Genomic DNA, 17802 nt, shown 5'->3' on the forward strand with positions numbered 1-17802 from the left:
TCGCTATTTCATACATTTTAAAAATTCAATTTTTTTAAAGATTTTTGCTGATATTGCAAAAATTGTTCGCTTCCATGCAGTCGCTCCCACGGAGCATGATAGCTCACTCTCATATTGTAAAGATAAAAACTTACTATATAAAGCATTAGTAAGCTTACATAATGCTCCAGGACCCTCAAAATCTCTGCGTAATTTATACCCGGAAATTAATGTTGTGTCCCAATACTACCTGCCGCATACAGCCCATGGATCAAACTGTGATAGCTACGTTCAAATGATATTATATGAGTACAATAATGAATCAGGCCATCAAGGTAACTGACAGGGGAGATGAGCCTACGTTGAGAGATTTTTGGAAGAACTATAATATATGGAACTCAATTTATAATATTTGAAACTCATGGGGCTGAAATTAAAGAGTCAACAATGAAAAGTTCCTGGAAACAATTATGCCCAAAAATTAATGAATGGTTTCATAAATTCTGAAGAAACTCCGGAAATTATCATAGATGAAATAGTTAGTCTAATGAATGAACTAAACTTGATGTCAATAACAAAGATGTTAAAGAGTTGATTGAATCTCACTCAGTACCTCTGTCAAATGAATACTTAATTGAGCAACAAGAGTTAAATGAAATACACAATGAAAGTGAGGAAAAAGAAGCTATAAAATTGTCAAAACTTTGACAATCAAAAATATGAATAAAACCTTCATGCATCTTCACAAATTTTTTACTATCATGGAAGAATGTGGGGAACGTATATCTCAAGTATGTAGGATTAGAGATGTGAGGATTAGAATATTCTCGGAGAACGAGAATATTCTCCCGTATGTAAAAATTGGAGAATAATCGAGAATATTCATTTTTCTTTTAAATAATTTAAATTTTTTTACTAATTTTGTTTGTACTGTGAAATATAAATCAGTTTTCATTGCCTGAAACGTTTACAACAAAACAATTTTTGGTATAATCACCCCCCAATGACAACTTTTAGTTTGAGAATATTCTCAGAATATTCTCCAGGTCATGATGAGAGGTTTTAAAAGTTTGGTTATAAAGATTTTAGAAACCTTTCGACTAAAATCTAAATTATTTTAAAATTAAATAAATTTTCTGAAATAAGTTCACAACAAAAGAAATTAAATCAAAGTTGATTGACAAGGGAAGCTATTCTTATGCAATCACCTTCATTCTAAGAAGATACAGAACTGTTGTTTTCTTCAATGCACATACACTTAAATTCTGTATCACTCACATTTCTTTAAAAGTTGTGCAATTCAGCCTTGTTGGTTTAATTTTCTTGCTTTCAAACTTTAATATTGTAGTCTAAAAACTTCAATATACCCATCTTCTTGATAAGAAGAGAGACAGGGACAGAGAATATATTCCCAAAGGACTACTATTATAAATTATTAGAGAATATTCTCATCAAAAATAATTATTATTATTCTCAAGTTATTTATCGAGATTATTTATTATAATTCATGTTATTACATATATTCTTGATATCTGGAAAGATTTCGGTAACTGAAAAATATTCTCTGGAAGGACTGTTATTAATAACTTCAGAATAATTCTTATTATTTTCTATAAGAATATTCCCCAGTAATATATATATATATAAATAAATAAATAAAAGAGAATATTCTCATCAAGAACTTATAAGAATATTCTGAAGTTATTTATAATAATAGTCCTAGCAGAGAATATTCTCAAAAGATTATTCTCGAGAATTTTACATCTCTATGTAGGATAATTGGGAAAGATACAGCTTGTTGTAGAACACTTTATCAAGAAAAGAAAAAAAGAGTGATATTCAACTAACTCTTTTGACAAGTTTATAAAGAAAACACCAGAAAGCAATTTAAAAACATCCCTCATTAACTTAATTATGTATATTATGAAATAAATATTTTTAAATACATGTGTACAGTTTTTGATGTTTTGCATTCCTCTACTTTTGAACATTTAACATTCTCACATATTTTCAGGAACCAATTATGTGCGAAAGTCGAGGGCACCTTTAGTATCTTGCAGAAAGTTGGCATGCACACATCTTTTATACTTAATTGATGTTATATTACTAGAAAATAATGTGTGTGTTTTTGAATAATAAAACCATAAATTTTTCATTCCATTGTGTCTTTGTGATAACTAACAGCCTAAACCTAACTCAGAAATACCATACTTTTACTTTATTAGGTCTTGTGAATAACACAGATGATATTACCCCAGTAAAAGATGATGTAGTTCGGGTATGACCAACTTTTTCATTATGTATTCTGGCTTTTGTGTGGTACAAGTTAAATGTGATGTCTACACCTTTATATGTGACAGAATTTTTGAGTGTCTAATAAATGCTTGATTTGTTTTGTATTCAATTCTTTTTCAAATCAATTCGCTAAAACATGATGAATATTTGTGTTTCCACATTAGCCAGTCTCTGGAATTGTTCAGCGTATATGTAGTCAATATATGTATGAACTCTGACTGATGCATGTTCATGCTATATCATTCATATTAAATTTAGTTAGTTTTTTTTCTCAAACAATTTAAATTACCAGTAAAGGTACAAATACTAAAGCTTTGCTATGAGTAATTCAAAATAAATTATCTCTTGCTGATGGACAACTGATTGTTACTGTTTCTCAGTGGCTTTCATATTTTGTGCACATGGTTAAGGATCTTCATCATATATTCCTGTAAAATGCAGAACATTTGTAGCCACAATGAATAATATTTATGATTCATCAGAGTTTTCTAGCAGCTAACAGTTTAGTGAAGCTAACTAGGTTGGTCTAAGTTTGAAACATGGTCAGAGGAAATAAATACATAGTAGTTCGAAATCTGAAGCACAGGCTGTTTTTAAACAGTTTCCAGTCATTTGCCCAGTGTATGTATAAAATAGGGCTCTCACTCACCCTACTTTTTTCATACTTTTTGGTAAAATGTCCTACTTTTCTACCAAATCCTATCAACAAAATTCATGTAATTGGTTTTAATTGAGCAGGGAATTATCAGTAAAAATGTAGATTGCAATTAACGATTCTGCCAAAGCAGAAATTTTATCGTTTTCAAAGTTATTTGGGAGGGGGGTGTATGTGGACCATTTGGTTTATTAATTTTTCATTTGCTTAGTTTGAGGATTCAACAGGTAGAGTAGTCATTAAAAACGTCTGTCTGGATATTTGGAAAAATAATTTTGTATTTACAACTTCATGGTCTTGGACAGTAATTAACATTCATCATTCAAAATTATAGTCCACATTTTGTGTATTGGTGAAACAAGTTTGCATCACAAAGCAGTTGGATAGCTGAGCCTATTCAAAGTTTGGTGATTCTGATGCTACCCAATAGCATTCAATTATCTTCTGTATTTTTAAAGCATCAAGAAGTATAAACAATATCTGCAATGTGCTCAGCAAAGCGCTAGAAATGAAAGTGCTTCATTTTTCAAAAATTATTGCACTGGTATTGAACAGTAAAATGTAAAAAAAACCTTTAAAAAAAAGATGGACAATACAGTAAAACCATCTGGTTCACCTTGAGTTATTTACATATATATTGGACTTTGTAATTTATAAGTTTTGCACTGTGCTTTCGAAATAGGTATTGCAAGAGTGTCATTCTTAAAAAGCGTGCATGTCTTTATAATTTGCTGTGCATTGTCAAAGGGAGTTGACAGACTTTGCACTTTGAAAAGACTCCAAAGACAAAAAAAAATAATGTAATATATATATATATTGTGAGGAAAGACAAAAGATTTATCTGTGGTTGCTAGTACACTGTTTTCGCCAAAAATTGTTTTTGTAACCAAGTTTTTCAATTTCTGTCATTTTGCTTTGCCTTGATTCAATCCTATAGGAGACTATGGAAAAAATAATTTTTTTTAAAATTAAAAGTTTTTTGGGGATTTTTTTTTAATTATTATGCTATGATTATGTTGTTTAGGGGGGTACCCCCGTCCTACTTTTTATTTTTTAGTCCTGCTTTTTCCTACTTTTTCTAGTTTTTGAGTGGGAGCCCTGAATAGTGCACAAATCAGTGATGAGTATCAGCTGTGTAGCCCAAATATGCATATTTGTAATATAAACAGATTTTTTTTGTTCAGTGCAAATTTATTGCTGTCCCAAGATACCAAAACGTAAGCACATTTTGCAGCCTTGATTAATGGTGTGTTTTGACACATTTTTATTTGCAAACATTTTAAGTGAATTTGTTTTTAAAAGATTTATAAAAATTTGTGAACATTTGTTTCTGTTTGCATGATAACGAATTATTTAATGAATTCTAATTTATAGGCTAATAATTTCTTCTACCCTACTCTTTTTCTCGCAGACTTGTCATCAATCAATGGAGCAAAACACAAGTGAGTCTGTTTTAGGAACATTGTGTATGTTAAAATTAAAATCAAACTTGTTTTTTTAATTTTTTGAGTTACAAAAATAAACTTCAATTCAATTTTTTTAATACAAATATTTATTTTGAAGTATTTTTATGTTATTACATGCATTTGTTCTAAAGCATTTTTTCTTCATAATTGGTTGTAAAACTAACTGCTTACATGTTTTTCAAATGGGATGAACTTACTTTTTTTCACTGGAATAGTTAAGCAGAAACATTTAATTCAAAACTTATTTAAAATTTTTTTATCATTTTCTATATTTTAGTAAGAGTCACTAATACTAATTACATTGAAATTTAAAAAATGGTTGTATTTTACAATATATGAGTTGGGGGGGGGGGCTGAATCCAAATCAAATTATCTTCAAAAGTGCATTTGTACTCTATTATCATGTAATGGAATGACAAGGTAGAAAAAATTGTTCATGCAAGTCTAAATCATCTAACTAAATTAATTGCCTATGCTCATTTGTAAGCCAATGTATTGGAGGGGGACATTGCGCACCATTGTTAGAAGTAATTTTGTTTCCTCTTAGAACTAATACTTTAATCAATTTCTTACCAATTAATTCGTTGAAACCACTTCTGGAAGAAAAACCATTTTTTTCCAATATTCTGTGCAGTGCTCCTGAAAAATACTCCCATATGTTGAACTGTTGTGCATAGGTTATTTCAAACATTAGTAAGATTACGAGTGCAGTAGAACCTAGATTAATTGAGCCTCCTATCAACTGATGGAGTATGACCGATATAAATGAGAGAGAGTTTTGGTTTCAATGGGGGAAAAATAGCTTAGAATTAAAATACTAAAAAGTAGTGAATCAGTCAAGACAGTCACTGTGGAATATGGTACTAGAAAAATGAGTTTCCCAGACTGGAAACTACATGGACTCAAGAAGGGCTTTTAAAATGGAGTACACGTTATAAAAATTTATATTTGACTAGGTTATAGTGAAACACCTTTTTTGTTTGGTTCAGATGGTAACAGGCCCTATTTATATTTGACTAGGTTATAGTGAAACACCTTTTTTGTTTGGTTCAGATGGTAACAGGCCCAGAGAATCTCTATCTCAGATTATATTTTGCAGAAGCAGGCACCAATCATCCTGTGTAGAATTGGAGATCTGTATTCATGTTCCAAAAAGCTACCATAAGACAAAATTAATTCATTTGTGAACGGCAAGCTGTGACAATCCTTTAAGATGTAAAAAGTATCTATTAAATAAGCCTCTATGTCTGAGGAAACTACAAGCTTTTCACCTCCTGTCAATCGAGGCTCTACTTCAGGGCTGGACAAATCCCAGGCACCAGGTCCCCATGGCGACTAAAAAATTTATACTGGTACCTAAAGTTTTCTTTTTGTAGTTACTAGGCTGAGAGCAGCATGAAATGTTTGCAATTTATAGCAGCATATCTGCCAACATGAAAGAAGAGTCACTATGCCCTGAAAAAGTCAAAAGAAGCATTATTTTGGAAGTTCTTCTAATAAAATTCTTTTTTGCCACCTAGATTTTTTGTGATTTGTCCAGCCCTGCTCTAATGTACTAGTCTTCTAATCACGTTTGAATAGTTAGAATATTATCAGCGTGTTCAAGTTTAAATGAGTGGTGTATGCGAGCTTTGTGTGTGTGTATTTTTCATAACAAATTTTGACATTTTCCAACTCTGAATGCTTAATACATTTCAGTATTCATGCGATACATGGAAAAATACATTATTTTCACAGGTATTAAAAAAGAGCTTTCGTCCAATGAGTGGGATATAACGAAAATTGCTCCCCCAAAACCCATAAAAGAAACGCCTCTTTTTGATCAGAAGAAAGGTAAACAGACAGAATTCTGTTAATAAGAAAAATGTGCAATAAAATTTGGATAGTTTCAATGAATCTTCATGGTTTAAAAATTAATTTTTGGTACTAGATATTTAAAACAGTCTCATTATGTTATTTTGAATCGTGACTTCAGTTATGAAGTAATAGTTTCAAAAGCAGAGAGTGCATATGTTACTGCCAAAATTTGAAGTGCAGCCAATTTGCAAAATTGCTGAGAGTTTTTGGCCAAAGTCTGACTTGTAAAAATGATGCAGGCTTTAACCAGCAAATTCATGAAGTGGCGGAGATTCCTGGCCAATATTCAATGTGCTGATGTAAGACAGTCTGGTAGGCACCAAATCCATTATTTTCATTGTTAATGTGTGATATATGACTACATAGCTGTGTTAAATTAGCTTCATGTGACGAGAGAATAAAAAGAAAAATTTGAGATAAAAACTATTTATTTAATAATATAAACAGTTTTCCTGTCAAATGTTGACAAAAAAAATGGTTACCGCATCATGACTGTAATATGATGGGTTGCCTTAGCTGAGTTGGTTGTAATTATCATGAAAAAATGCACCAAATGGCAATGCTGTGGGTCATGCTTTTTTTTTCAGACTTTGGCCAAAGATCTCCAGCCACTTCGCGAACTGGCTGGCCAGAGCCCAAAATCATGCACACATTCTTCTGAAGTATGGTGATTACTGTTGTGTCTTGATAAATTACTCCAATTGTTTAAAAATTGAAATTGATGTGATAATTTTTTCCATATCTCAAACTGATAATAGTATTAAATTTTTCAGTGGCCGCAAAAGAATTTATTATTGAAGAGGATCATAATCATTTCAAATGCACAGTATCTAACTGCGGGAAAAGTTTTCGGAAAGAAAACTTACTTGAATCTCACATGAAGCACTACCATAATATCATCTATGTATCGCAGAATGTATCTGGTCAGAAGAAAAAACACGAGAATTCAGAAAAAAACCTTTTGGCAAGATCCAGGTCTAGTTTTCCCTCTGTAAATACTTCTAAGCAGTTGAAATCTCACCAAAAAGAGACAGATGGGAAAGTGAATGTAACAAAGGACAAAACTTTTTACATTAAAGATAAGACCAAAGTTGAGAGTGAACTGCCATCAAAAACATCCATTGATGTGGCTCATAAGTTTGTACGGCATTCTTTAACTGCAGTTGAAAATAGCTCAATCGATATCCAGCCATCAGAAATAACTAGGCCGAAAAATAATCTGTCCGAACTATTACATCATGCTAGCAGTAATTCAAGCAGATTCAATCGTCCATCTGGCCAAAAAATTGACAAAAAAAAGACAATAGATAAGGTTTTAGAAAAACTGTCTGCTGTTGCCTCAAGAAACTCAAAAATCCCTACAGATGACTCTCCTGAAAAAGAACAGGCTTCTATAAGAGAAATATCTACTAAAACCTCGAGTAGCAAACTATCCTTATCATCTGTTATTCGTGAAGGAGAAGAAAATGATGAAACTAGTGAACTTCCTGTAGAGAGTTTAAAAAATAACTTATCTGAGTCTTCAGACACAAATGTGGCAGAAGCTGAGAAAAAACATAAACCTTCTAATGAAAACGCAAACCTCCAAGTAACTAGCAAACCAGCGCAGTTGCTTGGAGAAATTTCTACTAAGAAAGATAAAAACAATTCATCTGTTGAGATTTCTTCTGATAGTCTTCAAAACAATTTAATGAAAACCGATGAAAGTTTTCAGGCTCATGGTGCTAAAGAAGAATCTATGAAACAAACTTGTAGTGATGACACAAATACTGAAATTCCATTGAGCAGTGATAATATGTTGTTACCCAAGAAAAATACTGCAGAAACATCACCTGGATCCAGTTCAAATCTTCAGGCTCCGAAATCTATACCAGAAAAAGTAGAAGGGAAAAGGTCTCGCCGGCAAGTTTCACAAACTAAATCCACTACCAATTTTTTGCCTCAGCGGACATCTACACGAAAGGTGTCATTGCCTGCTAAGTTTGCCAGTGATGAGATATGTTTGATGCAACGTATCACTAGAGAGAGGACTGTGTCGTCGTCGAGTGATAAATCAATTGGTAAAGATGTTGACCATAAATCACCCCCTCTAAAACGATCAAGATTGAGCTCGCGTGAAAACCTATCCAGTACTCAGAACGTTAAATCAACACCCAGAAGTTCTAATGTAGATCTGTTGAAGTCAAAGGAAGAGCCAGTAGATGTAGTTAACCAGAAAACATTGGAAGCACCAGTAAAAACAAGAAATATCCCAATTAAAAAGATAACTTTGGGCGATAATGTTGATCCTGAAAGCATAGAAAAAATTATCACTATTGCTTCATCATCAAGGAAAAGGGAAAGGCATAGAAGTGACTTAAAATCTCTTATTAGTTCACTCAATATTCCTGAACGAGACAAGTCAAAAGAAAAACCAAAACCTTTGAAAAAAGATGAAAGCAATGCTACAGATGTGGAAAAAATTGCTGCTGTTGACAATGCTCCGGAAACCAAACCTGAAAATCTGGATGAAATTTCTGAGCAACAAAATTCAAAGTTATCTCTGGTAGAAGTGAAGCCTGAACTAACTGACACTTCCATTCCTCTTGATACCGGAGTTGTCAAGGCTGATACGTCACTTGATAATGATAGCACTGGTAGTCCAAGAGAAATGAGTAAACTTGAAATGGCACTGACTTCACCCATCGGACAGTTAATGGATGCAACAACCCCACTAGATATCGATCAGAAATTGATAGATCCAAAGAAGGAAGTTGATTTGAAAAAAAAGCCAGACCCTGTTGCTTCTGTGACTCCGACTCACATCATGTGTACTCGTAGAAAAGAGGCAATATTGGAGAAGGAGAAAGCGACACAAATGATTGGCGGTCATACTATGTGTACAAGAAAAAAATCTGAGAAGTTAGCTGCTGTTGGTAAGTGAAGCTAATTTTAAATCAACAATTATTATTGGGCATAACATAGAATTTTCTGAAATGGGTTTTACACCTTCTGGGTTCTGGAAGAATGGGTACAGTAAATTACAACGGGTACACTGCATATATTTCTATTCAGTAAAAATATTCACTCAAAATATGAATATTAAAATACTATTTTTCTTCAAAAGGAGGGAAGACATATCAAGAATTTTTCTCTATAAAACAAACTAGTGAGAAGAATTATTTAAAAATTTCTACTCAGTTTTGTGTGTGTGTGTAAATTGCTTTGGGAAAAAAATTGTCTTTGTTTCATGAAGAATTTTTTGAACTCTGATGAGAATTTATAAGTATTTTGTTGGCAAGTGACCTACACACACACTCAGAATGTCTAAGCTGAAGGCTTCCAAAAGTAATGGCTTATACTAAGTTAACCACACATGCTTAGTTATAAAAGTGCTCCACCTTTTTTTCCTACTAAGGTCATGCAGGGGCACTGTCTACAATGACAGCCAGTTTGAGATGCTTTTTCATAGCAGTCGCATGCCACAGCATAATCTTAGGTTGAGTACATTCTTTGGTTAGCTGAATTTGCATTGGTCCCGTGTGTTAAAAGATTTAAAAGGCATGTACAAATAAAGTAAAATGTGGACCTCATGCCTACATCAACAGCAGCAGTTGATTAAATAGAACCTCAAATGCTACTGAACACGTGGCAAGTGATCAAGTTCTATTTTGACGTATGCAGAGCCATTTATAATTCTTGCATTGAACTTTATAAATTTGAGGAGTTGCCCTCTTTAATGCAGCTAAAATTTCCAACCTAATTATGAATGATTCGCTCATTATAAGCCATTTTTTACATGAATATGTCTTTTAAATCATCTGATGATACTGGGAGCATTCACAAAAAGTTGGGTGACAAAATTCTTTAAACACTCATATTTCAGGAAGTACTCAACACAAACCAAAAGCAATGGTATTGTCAGATGAACATTGCAAAGGTGCATTTAATTATATATAATTGCATTGGGGGGGGGGCATTGCATTGGTATTGTTTGTTAGCTATTCCAAGGACAAAGATGATGATAGTGACATAATTTCATTATGTACCTACCTCATGAATCAAAGGACAAAAAATGTAATCATGTCAAAACTTGTGGCCATGTCTATGACACAGCCTACCTTGATTCTTTTGGATACATTTATCCCATACATGCTGTACATCATTCATCAATATTGAAATACAGAGTGTGCATAAATGAATGTCCCAACTTTCAGGACTATTGAAAGAAATCTAAACAAAGTACAAACTTGTTCATCGGAAATCAAAAATAATAGTTGAAAGTTTATATGCGACACAGTTATAAGTGTTCAATGTGAGCCCCTTTAGTAACACGAAAGATATCGAAGCGGTATGCTAACTCATCTCACACTCTTTCCAGCATGTCTGGTGTGATGGTTTGAAAGGCTGCAGATATGTGTCTTAAGTTCGTGAACGTCATTTGGTAGCGGTGGAACAAACACCTGATGTTTGATGTAACCCCAGAAAAATAAAACGCACTGAGTGATGTCAGGGCTGCGAGGAGGCCATTGATCAAGAGCAATGTCCTGGGGTGCTCAGCGAGCGATCCACCAATGTGTGGCAATTTGTCATTTAAAAACCCATGAACAGCTAAGTGCCAATGGGGTGGTGCCCCATCCTGCTGTAGAATGAAATCACCTGATTATTCTTCTAACTGTGGCGAGAAATGAATCGCATATGTTAAACTCACAGTGTTCGATTTGATGGCCTTGTGCTGCCATCTATCCCAATCTTTGTGAACTTTCAACTGTTATTTTTCATTTCCGATGAACAACAAGTTTGTACTTTGTTTAGTTTTCTTTCAATAGCCCTGCAAAGTTGGGATATTCATTTATGTACACCCTGTATATAGACCTATTTGAAATTTGTGAAGTGTCAGCTTAATTCATTTCTCACTCAAAAATAAATGACTTATACAAATTTATGTCTCGGCACAAAGTTTATGTGCTGTAACCCTACATCTAATACACAAAAATTTTCAGTCTGTAAAATCTCTATGGAGGTTTTGAAACATTTCCTCTTATTCATGCATCTTTCTTATTAATTTCATTCAAAATTTATCCATTTAACGGTAATAAAATCAAAATGCTAATGCATTTCATATTTGGTAAATAATACCACATTATAGACATTGTGAAATAAAAGTTTGTAATTGTAGATTCTCCAAAATGTTTCTTTTTCTGCAGTGTATAATCATGTGGGGTTTTTTTTTTCTTTTTCTACTTTTCACCAGAAGAAAAATTCAAACAGAAAAGCCTTACCCCTACAAAAGTTGAGCCACCTACGCATTCTACTCCTCCAACTAAAAGGCGTCGACTCAGTTCTCCATCACGTTTCGCTGATGGTTCCAGAAAGAGTAGCTCATCTAAATCAGAGTCGTCTGTACCAAGCAGAGAATCACGTAGCAGTAAGTTTTCATTCTCTTTGTATTTTTGTTTTTAAATTCAAATTCTGTGTACAATGTTCTCTATATATATTTTTTTTAGAGTGTTTTCTTATTAGTTGATATTTTATTGTTAAATTCATTACAAATTATAGGAAATGCACAGCATTTGCCAATGGCGAGACTAACAAAGACTGAAGATATGGAACAGAGTAAACCAGAAGTATCTTTGACTGAGGACGACTCTCTAATGAATGACAGCGATGAAGTTGTGCATTGTGTATGTGATAGCACTGAAGAAGAAGGGCTCATGATGCAGGTAATTTAATCTGTTTCATGTAAGGATTCCTTATATTAAGACTGGTTCTCAAACATCATTATTCAGTCGTGTAAATTCAATTCTGTGCTTAGTGTTTCTTTGTTTTCCTGATTTCTTATAAAAAAATTCAAATGTAGGAAAAATTATCAAAATCATCACATAACTAGAGGACATATTATCATTGACATTTTTTAAGTTTACAGACATTAAACCAACCTTACAGTGGTGTTCAAAAGTCTTGACAACAATAAATTTGTCTATAAAATTTCTATTTTAATTTTTCAAAAAAATCTATCCAACAGACCACAAGCACAGAATCTCATTACTAACTTTTATAATCAAGAGATTTTCAACACCGTAATTTCTGACATCGTAAAAAAAATTAATTACTTCTTTTTTGGGTCAGAAGTCTTTTGATAAAAATGAAATTACATACAACTAAAAAATAATCAAATAAGTCGTGTAATGGCAATTGTAACAAACTAGCATGAGTCAATACTTAGTTGGATAACTTTTGTAACGCATAAGTTCCTCCTGTTTCTTTGGCATGGACTGAATGAGCTTGAGTATGAGGTCTCAGTGGGTGTTTTATTCTTCTTTCAAATACCTGAAAAAGCCATCCAAATTTGAGTATGTTCTGACTCTTCCTCTTGTACTGGGTTTTAGTCAGAACTCTGAGTTTGTTATCCTGAAACTCGTATTTTTTTACTCTTTAACTAATGTATTATGAAAATTTTCAAGGTATATTCACCATTTTCATAGCATGGGTCGCTTAGCAAATGACAACACACATAGTTGTGTAATGTGTGTGTGGGTATTGAAACCTGCACATAGTGTCTTTTACAAGGCACAAAGTACAGATACTGTGTTAGCATAAAAACCTCCCCATACCATGACATATCCCCCCCCCCCCCTATGTTTAATACTAGGAACCTGATGCTTTGGATTGTTTTTCTAATAGGACGACAAACATACTTTATTCCATCTGAACAAAAAACAAGTTAAATTTACTCACTAAACACTTTGAACCATTCTGTTTCAGTCTGATTGCAGTACTTTTTTGCAAATGTGATTCGTGACCTTCTCTTTTTTGTGCTAATGAAAGGTTTCTTGCTTGTCCGATGACCAAACAAGCCTGTATTGTTCCGATGATTTTTTACGAGTGACACTTGCATCCAATCCATGATTAAAATTTAATTCATCATATATTTGCTTAGTAAACATTCAAGGATCTATCTTTGCTTTCATTTTGATGATCCTATCCATCTTTTCAGTTGTTTTCCTTAGTCAACCTAAAGAGACATTGTTTTTTTACATGTCCCCAAGATATTTGAACATGGTTCCACACACTAAATAATTGCAGTGAAACACCAAAATCATGTTCTACTTGTGTTTGACTTGTCCCCTTCTTTAAAGCCTCAACTACTTTTCTTTGGAAATCCACTAAAAATTCTTAAAGTTTTAGTGTGAACATTCATTATTTGTTGTACTTCCCAATCCTACCATAATGATTTTTAAAAAATGAATAGTTTCCTTCTGCATACCATGAAACATCATTTCTCAAAATGGTGTCACTTTCGATCCATCCCAAAACAAAAACAAGACAATAAAACTTTACTCACCTCAAAAAATAAAATTTCAGCTATTGGTGTAGATGAACATCTTCCTTATGCCCTGGACGATCAAGGTCCTTATGAACTTCATTGTCAAGTCCTGTTGCGTGTGTCTTTTATTTATTTATTTATTTCCATTGTTTTATATGATGAAATTGTAATATTAATACAGTGGAGCAACTTTATCAATAGCTCATACATCTTTAAGAGTTTATTTAGCATGATATTTTCTTCATCTTTTACATGAATGCTTTGACATTTTATTGTATTGTATTTTCAGTGTGAAATATGCTTAACATGGCAGCATGGGGCATGTTTCAACATTGAAGCGGTTGAAGATGTACCGGAAAAATATGTATGCTATGTGTGTCAGAACCCCAAAGGTATGTTCATAAATTTGTGTGTGTATGTGTGTGTGTGTATGTGGTCCAAGTTATGTTATTCATACATATTATATATCCATTAAGCATGATTCATTGGAGCCTGCAATATGATTTATGAATCATTGCCTTTGATATGAATAAAATTTCCCAAAAAAATTCCTTTTAGTTTCTTAGAAAATTGTAATAAAGAAATATGAGAGTGAATTTATTACAATAACTTTTAACAAATTTAATAAGGGAACTATAGTGAATTTCCAATAAAATAATTATAATAAAATATGATTTGGTAAAAAAAAATAACTTGATATACATTGTCATCATCTATGCCCATGATGTGCAAACTTTTTTGGGAGCAGGCCAAAAAACAAAAAGAAAAAAATTTTGGCAAGTCAAATATATTCTGTTATTAGATACATAATTAGAATTTTTATGCTTAAAAGAGAAAGTGGCGGAAAATGGGATGTATACGCTGAAGACTGCCATGATTTCATTGCAAATGAGAGACAACGGTTTATCCTTTACTGCCTGCTGTGAAAAAATTTGAATGAGTATATTTTAATATCTATATTTTTAATACAGTTGAGGCCGCTTATTAGAATCACAGATAATATCATCATTTGGGTAGTGTTATCACTTTTGCAAAGAACGGAGCAGACCACTATCATAACATGGGGAAAATTTTTTTTACAGTTATTGTGGGACTTCAAATAATGTTATCGCCTCCGCCCGCCCCCCCCCCCTTCCTCTTTTTTTGCTCATTCTGAAGCTAAGGTTAACACAAAACTTTTTTTCCCTTGTAAATTATCTGTATCAGGCGGTAAGACTGTTGGTGACTAGGTGTTCTCTTCCCCACTTTTTAACAAACATTTCCCATACTTAATGTTGTAATCAGTTCTTAGTATCCATATATGTGATCCATATATGGTTGGAGCTGCTTTTGCAATGACATTCCCATAGTAAAGGCAAAAGGATGGAAAAACACCCTTTCCTTCAGTTCCTTTCAGTTGATCAAATTCAAATTACTTTTTCTAAGAGCTTTCTCAAGGGATCTATGAAACGTATTGTACATTAAAAAATATCATAATTTGTGATATATTTACATTAGATAGTTCCATTCTAATGCTTCACAATAGCTAAGTATCAAAAATGCATAATTTTAGCTCAGAGGGGAAATAAAAAGTCCTAAAATGGTACAATTATTCATTCATTACACTTCACTCACTGTGAGTTGAAAAAAAAACTCATAGTTTAAAAAAATCATTGTAGATGGCAGCACTACACATAACAAGTATTACACGGAAACAAACTTCACGGAAAGTTCACTATACGTACACACATTCCAATATGTACCAATTCGTTAGAAGTTCTGCAGAGAAATATGGACGAAGTGCATGTCTAGTTTAGTAGTAGTAGTAGTAGCAGCATAACCATAAACTACACCAGAGCTAGACATGAAAATTCTGGTGACCTCTTTCTATGTTGATAAAACAGGCTGACATCATTTTCAAATTTTTTGTGTTCTCAGACTTCTTTTTAGTAATCAAACATAAAAAAAATTTCCCATGGCGACCTGGGATTTGTCCAGTGCTGAACTAAACATTCATGCAATAGTGTATTGGCATAGAGTCCATTTATTTCGTAATTTATTTATTATTTTTTTTATTTTATTTTTTTGCTATATGTTACAGTATTTCTCTTTTTTTTAACACTTTCACACTGTAAATCATAAGCATTTTCTTATTGGATATAATTAAATCAAATTACCATTTCCCTATTTTATATATATATATATATCTGGCATCTGTGTGTGTGTACTGGTTTATTTGAAATTTTCATCTCAAATATTTCTGCTGAATACAAGTGATCGAATAGTCTGATTGTTCAGTGTCGAACAGTTTACTATTTAAATGAACTTTGGGTGTTTCTTTTTTTTTTTTTTCAGCCTTTAGGTTCATTAACATTCAGCTTTGTTTTTACAAATATTGTTTTACATTATTTTCAAAAGTAATGAAAATACTAATAGCTTATTAATATTTCTTTATCAATAGTAGAAATTTTCATTACAAATCATGCTGTTGGTTTGATAGGTTTGGACATCGGAGATGAAATTCCAAAAAGAAGAATGATGCGTATCTGCTTATGATTGTTAGTGGAAAATGAAAAGCGAGCAATGGTATAGACTCCGGAAGAAAATTTTTGTTGCAATTTCTTTTGCCTTATGAGCTGGATACTGTTATTTTCGGCTGTGTAGAAAGAAATGTGCCTGAAAATCTAAGTCATGTTCTGAATAACCAGACTATTGATCACTTGTAAATGCATATCATTTATGTCCACTTGTTACGCCAAACTGAAGACAAGTACTTCTTTTCCTGTTAACTATTTTTTTTTTTTTTGAAAACCAAGTTTTTCATGTTAGGAAATAACTGTTTTAAGTTTCTTTAGGCTCCAATGAATTGTGTGTTGCTTCATTTTGTTTTACACATTTTGCAACTGTTTTAATGTCTTCCTTTATTTATTTATATGGACCACGTATTGCATAATAAAATTGTTTTTTTTTAAATATGCTTCGAGCTTTTTATTGAATTATCTCTATCTTAATGTCTGTATTGCTCTTGTCCTGAAAAATATGATAACTGTATGATTTCTTTCATTAAAAACATTTTCAAGTAATAAAACTTTGATGCAGTTTGGCCTAATTGGTCCTTCTGCCAAAAAGAAACAAAATCCAGTAATGAAACAGCTTTTGAGATTACCAAAAAAAGTAATTTTGTGTGGAACCCTAAAACAATTAATTTTAAATCTTCCTACTGTTTTTTTGGGAGTCATTTTGCTTTTTATGAGAATCTTCTGGGACATTTCTCATTAATGTGTACTAATTGAGTCCAATATGCAATCAATATATAGAATATTTCTTGAATAGGTAAATTTTTTCCAAAATTTGAGATAAAGATTGTATACGCATTGATTTTTTTAGAAAAAACGTATTTTTTCTCCAAGATTTCTGTAGGCTATTTTCATAAATTAGACTGTTTGCAATAATTAATATCAAGCTTTCAAAAATAAAGATTATGCTGTTATAATAGCCGCTGTGGTGGTCGAGTGGTCATAGTGACAGACTCGCATCGCGAGGATCCGGGTTCGAACCCCACCGGTGCCACAGTGGTGGTTGGCTGAAGTTGGTTTTCTGTGGTTCCCAACTTCAAAGCGCAAATGCGAGCCGATCTTTTCATTAAAAAAGTCTCGCCACAGAGAGTAACAGGCCTACAACGTTACAAATATTCAATCATTACACTTCACTCACAATTTGAAGTATAGATGGCAGCACTGAAATATCAGACACAACACTAGCTACACGCTCAGACTGTTAGGTGCACTCACTTTGTCCCAGACTCTGCCACGAAGCTGGGCTGGAAGAGATCTCAGCAACGGGATAAGTCTGGTGGCAGGGACCCTGGCGTTCATTCATGTTATAATATCCAAAGATTCCTTTGCTACTGTTGACGTGACCTCAATGATAAAATATGCGGGCTGACCAATTCATTATTTGCCTCCCAGAACTAGGACTTTTGGCATAAGCCCTGTTATTTTCCCGTCACAGCCCTTCTCTCTGTAAGGGGTAGCTAGGTGTAAGCTCTTGCTTGAAAGATCAGTTGGAACTTTGCTCATTCATTGGTTGGCATAAAACACTTGAATTGTAGTGAATCCTTAGCATTGGGGGGGGGGGGGAGGGAGATTGATTGCCCTGACATTTTTCTTTTTAATCTTTTTCAATCTGGTAAACTTCGTATTTGAAAAATGGCATTGTGTAAGCTCAATGTCATTCTTTTGAATATGTGTAGCACATTAAAAAAA

The 17802-nt window shown here is 33.0% G+C and overlaps 1 protein-coding gene across 2 annotated transcripts in view; it reads left to right on the forward strand.

Annotated features, from left to right (window-relative positions):
- Positions 1-17802, forward strand: part of LOC149089840 (uncharacterized) — a 44429-nt gene that overhangs the window by 15498 nt on the left and 11129 nt on the right. Inside the window, exons 7-13 of one of the 2 annotated variants that reach the window (XM_089250799.1) lie at positions 2205-2257; positions 4341-4371; positions 6133-6228; positions 7026-9167; positions 11486-11659; positions 11791-11954; positions 13848-13950. In XM_089250799.1, the coding sequence (XP_089106925.1) occupies positions 2205-2257; positions 4341-4371; positions 6133-6228; positions 7026-9167; positions 11486-11659; positions 11791-11954; positions 13848-13950 (2763 nt within the window). The remainder of the gene's footprint in view (positions 1-2204; positions 2258-4340; positions 4372-6132; positions 6229-7025; positions 9168-11485; positions 11660-11790; positions 11955-13847; positions 13951-17802) is intronic. The other variant, XM_089250877.1, reaches the window with a different exon arrangement.

The sequence above is a fragment of the Pholcus phalangioides genome, unplaced genomic scaffold (assembly GCF_987345545.1).
Source record: "Pholcus phalangioides strain wild (caught in Gottingen) unplaced genomic scaffold, Ppha-v1.0 ptg000001l_1, whole genome shotgun sequence".
NCBI lineage: Eukaryota > Metazoa > Arthropoda > Arachnida > Araneae > Pholcidae > Pholcus > Pholcus phalangioides.